This window comes from Podarcis pityusensis (genome assembly GCF_964106645.2).
Source record: "Podarcis pityusensis genome assembly, chromosome: 2".
Taxonomy (NCBI): Eukaryota; Metazoa; Chordata; class Lepidosauria; order Squamata; family Lacertidae; genus Podarcis; species Podarcis pityusensis.
Window position 1 is genome coordinate 34209909 of NC_138029.1, and position 12018 is coordinate 34221926.

The window sequence follows — 12018 nt, forward strand, 5'->3', positions numbered from 1 at the left end:
AGAAATTTAATGAATCCTCCTCCTCCACCTCATCATGATAGTAATATACACTGAAAGCCTGTCTGGTCCAGTGGATAGAGATAGACTTGTAACTGGAAGGCCCGCATGCCTTAAAATTCCACCCTTTGAGCTATCTTTTATTATATATGTAAAACACTATTTATTCAAGGTTCCTAATTTCTCTTTATAGTATTGATAATCTCAATCTCAACTTCTTTTCAGTCTTCCATGTGATGGACCTTAAGATATTTGAAGATGGCTAGCATATGTCTTCTCAGTCTCCTCTTTTCCATGTTAAATATACCCAGCTCCATCGACCGTTCCTCATAAGGCTTGGTTTCCAGACCCTTGATAATCTTGGTTGCTCTCAGGACTTTCGGGTTAGCGCCATCGGCAATGGCGGAGTTCCTCTGACCGAGAGGAACCCGCTCCGTGAAAATCGGGTCTTGCTGCCGCGGCGAAGGCGGAGACCCTCTAAAAATCCCAGGCGGAGGAAGCCTGGGAACGTGGGATTCGGCTGACACCAGGAGCGCCTTCCCTACTCGCAGGGAAACCCTTTTTCGGGGATCCGAAGCGACGTGGGGTGAGTGGCGCAGTGTTTTGAATCAACCGCTACTTTTACGGAGTGAAGCCGCACAGCCGTTGCCGGAGAGCGCTGACTTTTTCCTGTGGACAATTGGACTCTAAACAAGTACTCGTGAGTAGAACGGAAAATTGGATTAAGAAACATTTTAATTTGGCACTGAAGCGGGAAGGCTCTAAACAGGAAGTCCGCCTCCCGTTTTTTGTAAATAGATTGAAGCAAAAACTTTGTAAGCTAAAGTCTGGAAAGTCATATATAAAGGTCTAAATTTCCTTCAGCTATTACCACCAAAACCCCTCTTGGAAGCAGGAGAAAAGAGGGGGAATTTTTGTCTGTTTAAGCCTGCAGGAGAGAGAGTAAAGAAAGATAAATTTCCACCGTCTCAAACCTGGGAACGGGGTGTCAGAGACAGAAATTTATGGGGAAATTCATCGACTGTGAATGGAACGTCTTTTGACAGATAGTAAAAAAAGAGAAACAAATTGACTCCAATGTTGCTTCTTGCATTCAAAAGAAACAAAGTATTTGAAAAATGAAAGTAATTTTCTTTTGTTGGTCCTGCTTTCAAAAGATGGATACAAATAGAAATTGTCTCCCCTAGAGGGAGCTTGTTAATTTGTTGCCGGAGTCGATCTGGGGATTTCACAGCTGTAAGATTAGGATCGTGAGACCAGACTCTGACCTTGAATAAAAATGTGTTTAGAAGAAGTTTTGGTGCTTGCTTTTTGCAAGACAAGCGCTTTGCTGGAGCAGATGCATGAGAAGATGGATTTGATGACTGTTGCAGTTAAAAACTTTGGACAAACGGCGAATACCCATATAGAAACCATTCAGGAACCAGCCCAGGAACTTGTTTTGACAGGGCAAGCGCAAGTGCAGAAGATAATGGAGGAGGTTGCTGTTGAACCTCAAGTAACACAAATGGAGAGATCCGAGGCCTTGCAGGAGCATAAGCCGCTGTTCTTGAAGTTTGAATCTGGAGTGGACCAGGGGGGGTCTGGAGTTGTGAGGGCTCTTAATTTTGGAAGGACTTTGAAACATGCTTTTAAATACTTTCTGGATTACAGTGTTGACTGTGGGGAATGGGACTGTGGGGAATGTGCTGATCTGCTGAGGAGAGATGGAGATATTTTGGGATTGGAGTCCTCCCAAGACCTACCCCCCCCAATGAGAAAGGAAAGAAATTAAGAAAAAGATCAACAAAAGACAAAGTAAAGTGCAGGTATAAACAAGAAGAAGATCTGCAGAAGGGACATGGAAAAGACTTAAGAGCCTCGGACATAAGATCACCAGGTTGATGGACTAGATGGAATGGACAAGAAGGACTGACAAAACCCGAGACCAGGAAGAAGAGACGTTGGATGAAGATTGGAAGAAAGTTTTTAAAAATTTTATTTTGAGAATTAATGTAAAATTAACGAGTATTAGGGAAAATGTTGGAATGAAACTATTTGGCTTTAGTAGAAATGATATAAGGAGTTATGTACTTTAAGTTTTAAGGTTTTTCTTTTTTTTATGGTAACATAAGGTTAAATAAATTAAGGTAAATTGAATGACAGAATATAGAAAAAGATGGAAAGGATTTGTTGAGTTAATTAAAAGGTTAGATCGTTAAGATAAATTATATAACAAAAATTGAGAAAGATGGAAAGAATTTGCTGAAACAATTAATTAAATTAGAATACAAAAAAGGAGGTGTGAGGAGTCGATGAAACAAGTAAATGAAAGATAAAGATATGGAACATTGGATGTGTGTTTTAATGTTATTGTGTTTTTCTTTTTGCTGTATTGTTGTATCGTTTTTTATGCTTTTCTTTCTTTGTATTGTAATGTATGCTTTGTCAATTTTTTGTTGTTTTCTTTTTTTCTTTTTTCTGTAATTCTTAAACTTTTAATAAATATCATTTTAAAAAAAAAAGATAATCTTGGTTGCTCTCCTCTGCACACATTCCAACTTGTCAATATCCTTTTTAATTTGTGGTGCCTAGAACTGGACATAATATTCAAAGTGTGGTCTGACGAAAGCAGATCCTTGAAAAATTGTGGCAATCTGGTGATGCTTTGCCGCAAAGAAGGTTCTCTTTATGAGGACTCTCCAGACGCTTAATGGTGGTCACCAAGCAGTACAAGAAATGATGGTAGGATGATAGCAACCTGTATAAATTGCTCAGTTCTTGTTGCTTTGGGTATAAAAAAGTGGAGTCCTTGAAATATATTGTCTATAAGATTTTTCTGTGAGCATGTCAGTATTCAAATGATGAACTGGAAAACAAAATAGGCTTTGACATGTTAGGCCTGCTTTTCATGACAGTTGACCCCTTTTATATAGAGTTATGCTGGATGCTGGGAAGCATATGTGCCCCTGGTACAATGAGTGATCTTGTGGTTCTGCATAGGCAGCTACAATGGAGGGAGCACATGACTAAAAGTGCACTTGAATTTATTAAATATTGTATCTTAGGTTTGATTCCATAATACTCATAGGCAATATAAGTCGCTACTCAATTTACAGGAGGACTGTCTTCCTTTTTGTATCTACTGTTATAGGGCCTTTCAGAATGTGCAGCTTGTCGATTTAATTAAGAGCGCCCTAGCATTTGTCCCATAAGCCCAAGCATTGCTGTAAAATCTGGATTTAGCTGGGTTCCTGTGAGTGGCTAGTTAATTGGGTGTTTTCTGGTAGTCACCCTAGTTTTTAGTCCCTGTGTCTCCTCTCTTGGTTGCTGTGCTGTCAAAGTCTGTCTTTTTAAATGGCTTTAAATGTTCTGTGCAGTGGAAGTGTGCATTAGCATTCTGTGTGTTACAGTATCTGATTAATTGGTTTGGGGCTTCTGTTTCTCAGCCACAGCTAAAGACAGTTTGTACAAATGCCAAAACAGCCCATCTTGGCCCATTTGTTATCCTAAGCAGCCACTCTCCCCACTGAATACACCAAGTTGAGGCAGGGAGCAGGAGACGTTCCCCTTTCAAGCACAAAATGGCCAGTCTCTGGAACAAGCATGCCAGCTTGCCCCCGTGATTGAGGGGGCTGGTGCTGCCCACCATGTGCATCTTCCGTGCAACTTGCTGAGTCATTTCCACATGCTGCGCGACATGCTGACGTGTTGTGAGCAGCATGTGCAAGTGATGTCAGCATGTCATGCAGCATATGTACATGGTGTGCACACGGTCACCATGGAATTTAGAGGTTGCCTGGCCCCCTCCTTGAAAATTGGGGGGGGGGACTTGGCCCCCTGCCCCCTCCAATGGTGCCCCTCCTCTGGAACACTATCATGAAGGGCTGTAACCTACACAAGAAGAAAGTTCGCAATCAAAATGATGAGGGCCTAAGGAATGAACTAATTTTTTTCAGCCACTTCAGGTTTGGGTTTGTAAAATGGTTGCTTTCTGTTTTAGAGGCTGTTATGATCGCAAGGCTCAAAAGGTCAGCATAAGAAATCGAGATTGGAGAGGAAAAATAATTTAACAGAAATGAAACTTAAGCAGAAATTTACTAAACAGCAGTGGCTGCTGGTGCCCATTAAGATTGGTAGGGTGGAAGTCAGGGAGAACAACAGTAGGTATAGCAGAGCCAAAGACAGGTAAAGCCAACTAAGATTTGTCCCTAACTTCCTTCCTACAAAGTTCTGCAAAGGCAACTTTGAGATGGAGGAGGCAGCCAGCAGCTAGGGCCACCCCCTAGACTGGAGCCAAGAAAGAAGACAGGCTTAAGGTGGTGGTGGCGGCTAAGGGCAGACTGAAATTGGTGGGCAGCACACTAATTGCTCTAATGGATCAGTCACAATGTCACTGAGAAGGGGTGGGGCATATTTGGACCAAGTTGATTGAGAAGAAGATCCCACACTCCTATTAGCTAATTCATTAGAATTTTAGAAAACATAATGGAGCTGAATGGAGTGCCCAGTGATCAAGGAACAAATCTTCAAACTGAAGGTCCCTGTGCCCTTCATCATACTGCTCAACTTCCTGTTCAAGCACATCTGAGGGCCCTATTTATTCTTTATTTAAGCTCAGTAAAACTATTTTTGTTACTATCACTAACGTTTAATATATGACATTAGACCTGCTTTGCCTTGCCCCAGCAAATCTTCTTTCGGCAAGCAAATAAACAGCATTATATGTTGCTGTTGTAGTAAATGTCAAGTAAGTGTGTGCTTTATGCCTGCATTTCAACTCCAATTTTCAGTGCTTTCTTTTCAGTCCCTGTTAGACCTTCTCCCAATTGAGATTAGTCCCAGGCAGCTTGTTTGGCTGTTTCTTATTCAGAGCAATGTCAATGTGTTCTTTACAAATACCCTAAATTTAAATATAAGCCAGTTGCAAATATTCCTGTCTGTGTCATTTATGTAAAATACAGTTCCACTCTCCTCAAACAAATGCTGTGAAAACCAAAGGGCATGAGCATTGTCTCTTGTGCGCTCCTGTGCTGCCCAGAAGCAATCTTTCAAATGCCCTTTCCGCCAAAGTGGTACATGCTCATGCTAGGAAATGTCTTCAGTGCACTTTTACTAACATGAATGAGACTGGGGACCCTGGGGTAAAGAGAAGGTGTTGATTTCAAAGACAACAGTTTTATTTTATATTTCTTTGAGGACTCAAGCAGCAGCTGTGATGGGTCAAACCCATTTCCTGTGAGGCAGATGCCCCTGAGAGAAAGTGTGATTGTTGGATAACCCTGTTTCAAAGATAGCCAACTGTACTTTTGTATTGGAGTCCCCACCCACAGTGTACAGCCTGGTGCTGAACACACGTATTTATCTCCTTGTAGATCTTTTCTTTGTATGCAGCACCGCTTTCTCCAGGGAAGCATGTGTCGTCGTCCCCTTATCACTTGCACTATAGACTGTAGTGATTTCAGCACAGAGATTAGAGGAGGAAATATATATTTTTGTGTGCATAGCTTCTGCTCTGACTTCAACATGTTCCTTTTCTCTCTCCTTCCCCACCCCTTGTCTTCCAGCATTTGTCGTCATGATAATTATAGCCCTTCTCCGGATTTCCAAAGGGAAAGGGGAAGGCCACCCTCCTTTAGCGCAACTCTCAGGGATCCGCAATCTCTTTGGGGTGTGCGTTTATTCCTTCATGTGCCAGCACTCGCTGCCATCTCTCATCACTCCCATCTCCAAGAAGAAACACGTTAACAAGTTGGTCCTGCTTGATTACACCTTAATCCTGGGTTTCTACAGCCTCTTGTCCTTCACTGCTATCTACTGCTTCAAGAATGGGACTCTCATGGATATGTATACGCTCAACTTCACCAGCTGTGACATTGTCAATATCGCCGTTATCCGCTACTTCCTGGGCCTCTTTCCTGTCTTCACCATCAGCACCAACTTTCCTATAATTGCCGTGACTCTGAGGAACAATTGGAAGACGCTCTTCCACCGGGAAGGGGGAACCTACCCGTGGGTAGTAGATAGGATTTTTTTCCCAGTCATCACACTCATTCCCCCCATTATCGTGGCTTTCTGCACCCACGATTTGGAGTCCTTGGTGGGCATTACTGGAGCCTATGCTGGGAATGGGATCCAGTATATCATCCCTGCTTTCTTAGCATATTGCAGCCGAAAAGACACTCAGCTGATCTTTGGAAATGGCACGCTCAATAAACATTTGTCCCCTTTCCGGCACACATTCTGGATTGGATTTGTCCTACTCTGGGGTCTTTTTTGCTTTCTGTTTGTGACTGCAAATATCATATTGAGTGAAACTAAGCTCTAATGATGGAACGATGCCGCTTGTTATCAAAGAAACTGGAGGTGACTTCTGAGACTTCTTCTGATCTTGCACCTCCTAAGAACCTGCTAATACCGTCTTGAGCTTGATGCTCACTTTATCAATTTTGGGTGCAGTGCTGCTTGTCGGGTTCCGTTCTTAATTCAGATTTTCCCCTTCAAAGTATAAAACTTTGAGTGTGGTCACTCTACCAGGCTGCTTTGGCCGCACAGCATCTCTCTATATTTGCCTTGATCACAGATTCCCATACAAACTGTCTTCCTCTCTTGTCCTATGATATGTCAGAGGCTGTCAGATATGCATCTCTCCCTCAAGAGTGATGGAGAGGTGAGCCTTGCTGAAACCAGTCAAGCAAGCAGCCAATGAAAGCAAGCAATGATTCCTTATCATTCTCATGTCCCCTGAGGTGACTCTCCTTTTTCCTCAACTAACAGGGAAGAATCAAGAGAAAGATGGACACAACTAGTTGAATCAGATTTCATTGAAATGTTCCATGGCGTGGGGTCAGCCTACACTGAAAAAAATGAGAAAATGCCCAGGGGTAGATTCTTCCCACTCCAACACTACTGTTGTTTCCTCCATTTCTGTTACAGTCTTTCCAGCACACATCTGCCTTGCTGCATGTAATGTGGGATCAGATGCATAGATGTTACTGTGGATTTAAATGAATACTTTTCATCTGGTGAGCATTTTGCTTCTGTTCGCTTTTGTGTTTTCTGTATGTAATGCCCAATCCCCTCCATACTTGATTCTATGCAGAGGGTGAAAAGGAGGTTGCGGTTAAGTCTGGGTGGGTACCACCAAAGCCTTATTTCATGAAGCATTGAAGGGAAAGCCTGTTTCCACAGTTCTTTTTTGCTGCTAAGTCGCTTCAGCATTACCGTGGTCCTCTGTTTCACACCAGTCCTGAGGCAGCAGGGCAGGCCCTGACTGCAGCACTCTCCATCGCAGGCACGAAGGTGCTAATTACTTGCTGGATGGGTAACATGTAAAAGAAGCACAGTTCTCATTTCCTAGCACCTCACCTGCATGTTGCCAGATGTGGAGGGCAGCACCTAACAGCTTCTTTATGAAGAAATTGTATGAGTAAGTGTTACCAGAGAGAATAAAATCATGAGTGGAAGCTAAAGCAAGAGACATTCATGCAGCCATTGTTTTCTGTTTGAATATAAAGGCAATCATTACTTCCCAAAGCACACTAAATTGCCAAGAGAATTCACTCCCGCTCACTAAAAATTAATCTCCCACCTCATCCCAGGTTCATGGTTGTTGTTTTTTAAGGTTCCCACCACTTTGCCTACAACATGACCTCTTTTTCAGTTTATGTAAATTTAAGCTACATCTGACTAGTACTGTGCTTTGAAACCTGGGTCTGCCACAGGTAAATCTAAGAGATGTGTGTGAGGGGGTCTTATGTTAAGCATAAAAGAAATGCAGATTGGAAGGGGGGCTATTAACTCCTTCCTTGCCTGTGCCTTATTTCCCTGTACTCTGTCCCCTAATGTCACTTTTCCCTTGGCCAGGCTGCTATATCAGAAGTAAATCAGTGTGAGAGACTCCTGGTAGGGAAATCTGCAGGGAAGCTTCTCTCTTCACCCGCACATCCCTTTTGCTCTTTAAATTATCCTCATCCTCCACCTCCCTGCTTTATACATGATGGGGAAAGGTCTGGATTTAAAGACACAGGTCTGCTCCTAATTGCATGTAGTTCGGACTGTAGGATCTTTGCCGACAAGGAGTACTGACCGTCATTCTGTGATGAAATCACAAAAAGCATTTAGGAGATTGCAGAGCTTAGGAGGGGTCATGGGTCACAAAGGTTTTAATATGAGGGAAATTCAACTCTTTTCACTTCAAATATGTTTAAACTGCTTTTTCTATTATTAAATTTCATCTTCCAAACCCCCGGATTATACTTGCCTTTTCCATCCTGGTGTAGCTGTGATATTAAATTTGACATTTCATCAAAGTGAGTTAAGAAATTCAGTGGTTTTTAAATAATAAATCAAAATTACTATCAAGTATAATTATCAAAATCAAATTGGTTTTACTGCAAAAAACCAGATTGTTGGAAGGTGTGTTAAAAACAAACACAGCAAATTTTGTAACGCAACTCTATTCATAGATAACAAAAGTCCTTGATATGTTGCATAAAGCTATGTTTGCCGACTAGGGGGAGTTTGCTCCAGGCTCAATAAAACCTGATGACATCCCTCTCTTCTTCATCTCAAGCTGTACTTGGCAGTCCTTGCTGGTGCATCAGAGTCACCTATACAACCTGAAAGCTTGCAGATAGCTGATGCTGCTCCTTTGACACCAGGTTTCTGAGAACTGTCTCTGAGTGAATTGGTAAGGAATTACACAGTGCCCAGGTTGAGGGGAAACAAAATTACAGATTTTAAGATTCTATGTGCACAATCCATTTGAAATGGGAACCATCCTGCCACAATTGGTTCAGAAGTTTAACAACTGCTTCCTTCTGTTACTCTTTCCCATCACTGTTATAAGACTCTTGTCAGACTGGAAGTGAGAAAACAGAGCTGTCGCATGGAGGCCCAAGCCTGCCCTTGTGCAATATGAGACAGGCAAGGATAGTATCACTGCTGGCATTTTAGCAGCAGAATAGATGTACCTGAGAAATGACCTATAAATGTATGGAAATTGCATTGTGGCAATCTCATCTTTGGCTGGCTGTAGAATGTGCTTAGCTGCTGCAGTGCAGGACATCTTCGGGAGAAGACAAGCCTAAAGAGGAAACCCTACACAAATCTGAAGTGGAGTCCCTAAGGCTGTTGGATGACATCTTGTATGCCTCCCTCCAGCAACCCCTGCAGCCAAGCTGGTGCCAAACGTATTGCTCTGCTTTCCTTTGGACCACATCAGTGAGGCCGAGCGGGGGCAGCCTGGGACCTTCATACACACTGCCCAGGCTTGCCCCCCCCCCCCCCCCGGAGGACACTGGTGCTGTTACTGAAGCTAAAACAATATGGGAGGCAGCAGTTATGAGTTATGGTTCTCTGCAGCAGCAGCAGGTGGTTTAATTCTCTAACAGTTTGATTTCACCCCAAGAGAGACCCATTGCCTCTTGAGATAGACGGATGCCAACAATACAGAAGGTGCTGAATAACGCAAGCACTGTGTCTACTTCAGCCCCATGGAGCGGTCACTGAATTTTTCTGTGCTTTTGACTCTCAAGATAATATGGGTCACTTAATGCACATCTTCACCGGCAATCTTCAAAGAGGTTTCTTCTCTTCTGACACACCTTTTCGTTTTCTCCACGAGCCATCTCAGAAGAACAGAAAGCACTGGGTTTCACAGAAAGCTGAAGCTGGACAAATTGCTAAGGTTACAGCCAAACAGCAAGCCTAGTCTGGGACTTCTGCTACTTTAGCAGTTCTGTTTTCCATCTTGTCAAAGGTGTACTACAAAGCACAATTATGCTAATTGCCTGTATTGCACAAGAAATGTGTCCTTTGGACAGCCTCCCCATCCCCACCTCAGCTATACGTTGTCGTTTGGGATTTCTCCCTTCCCCTTTTATCTAAATCCCATGTGGCATTATGTGCCCTTTTGGCTTAGATTATATCTTTTCTCCTTTTATGTTGCTCCAAAGGTTATAAAATGTGAAATTTCCTCTTTGATTTCAAAAGAAACTTGACAGTCAGGGATGACTTTTCTCTCTGCATGAATAGGAAGAGCACTTTTGAAATGGCTTGGCAGTAGTACCTTCCATTCCTCTCTCACCTTGAAGAACTTCCTTTCCTGTTTTCTGATGGATTTGTATTGATGTACCTTCCCAGGTGCCTTCAGTATGTGAGCAGTGGAGGTGTCTACCTCAATTAATGGTGAAAGCCCTACAAGAGGAGGAAAAGTTTGATGCTAGTATCACAATATGCCTTAAAACATGAGAGAGATTGAGGTTGACCAAGATGGATAAAATGTATGTTTGTGTGTGTGTTTATTTTACTGGGCACTATTACAAGAACCCCAAGGGATGGGGTGGTGGTAGAATCTCTCATTCCTTGGAGGTTTTTAAGCAGAGGTTGCATGGCCATCTGTCATGTATGCTTTAGCTGATATTTCTGCATCTCGGGGTTAGACTAGAGGACCCTTGGGATCCCTTCCAACACTATGATTCTATGAATCCAGGGCTCAACCTGGCTGAATATGATGCAGTGGCTGATACCTTCTCCCATCTGGTTTAACGTGAGACAATATTTTTAATTGCCTATTAAAATGTAACAATTCTTCACTATGGCACTTTGCTGCTCTGTGTCCTCAGCTTGTCCCTGTATGTAATTATTTTTCAGAAAGGCATAAAGAAATAAATGCAGATTATGCATCTGTTGTGGTTTGGCCTTTTCCTGCATACATTAAGGCAGTGTATCTTGAATTAGTTTCTGTTGACGGATCAGTTGGCAGAAGTAGCAAAGGGGAGGGGGGCATCCAGGGGGGCATCCATGCTGGCAGCAGCTCGTGGAGTAATCCTTGTCTTCTCTTGTCCCTCCGTATTAGCCTCCTGCTTCCTGTAGCACTAGGTGTTCTCCGAAAAGTCAATTAAAACAGCTGTACCTTACCTGACTCAATTACATTTCCTTGTGCTTAAAAACTAAACAAATTGAATCATTTTGCTGCCTCAGGCAGCAAATGAAGTTTCTTCTGGTAAATTTATTATCATCATAAAGCACAGCTTGATTTATGTTAAAATATTAAAAGGCATCTTTATGATGGAAATAAACAGTTTCTACTTTCTCCTTCTGTGGCTCACACGTTCTTTCCCTCTGAGGAATTAAAGTGTGGCATGGGATTTATTAGGGAAGTGGACTGTAAATCTGAAATCAAAGTGCCACTGGAGCTTAAATCCCTTGTCTTTCTACACTTCAAAGACCATGAGGAGAAAGAGCCACCCTTAAAAGTGAGACAGTTGGAAAAGGGGCATCAGGTTTGAGAAACAGACTTTGAGAAGAGGCCTTCGGGGGGAATCATGAGCTTCACCTGTAGTGTTATACTAGTTGCAGTGAAGCTTCTGGAAGTAGAAAAATGTCAAATGTCAGCATGGCTCAGTGAGTCCAGTCTCTAGTCAGTTCTTAAAAAAAAAAAAATCCCTAGGTAGCTTAGGACAAACCATTCACTCTCATATTTTGGATCCCTATCTGTAAAATTGGATGAATAACTCTTTCTCATAGGATTTTCTTTTTAAAAATAATAATATAAGGATTGTAAAACACTTAGCAAATTGATTAAAGTCCCGTGTAAATAGCCCTGAAGAGGTCCCTGACTGCTCGATTTGATCTGCTTTTGAAAACCACCCACCACAGCATGTAGATAAGCCTTGTACAATCCTATCTAGTGAACTAGATGGCTCAAAGCAAATGGTCTAACTAAGCAAGTGATAGAATACTAGTCTGTCTTACTGGATTTTTGTTGTTGTTTTTTAAATATCCGGCCCTTTTCCCAAAGGAGCCAAGGGCAGCAAACAATGTAGTAAAGCAGTACAGTTCAAAACTTAATTATAACACATTTATAATGACAAGAACATCTAAAAACATTTGAAAGCAGTCACATACCCTCAGAGCTAATAATTTAAAATTGCCAGGAATAATACCTCTCAGCCATTAAACCTGCTTGAACAAGAATGTTTTAAAATCCCTCCTGAATGTCAATAATGTGGGAGATGGAGCACCTCACCAAAGAGG

At 42.2% G+C, this 12018-nt stretch overlaps 1 protein-coding gene across 1 annotated transcript in view; it reads left to right on the forward strand.

Annotated features, from left to right (window-relative positions):
* The window catches only part of TMEM104 (transmembrane protein 104), an 82790-nt gene extending 72124 nt beyond the window's left edge, over positions 1-10666 (forward strand). The window contains exon 10 of the mRNA XM_080993876.1: positions 5544-10666. Within this exon, the coding sequence (XP_080850002.1) occupies positions 5544-6304 (761 nt within the window). The 3' untranslated portion in view covers positions 6305-10666. The remainder of the gene's footprint in view (positions 1-5543) is intronic.
* The last annotated feature ends 1352 nt before the right edge of the window (positions 10667-12018 follow it).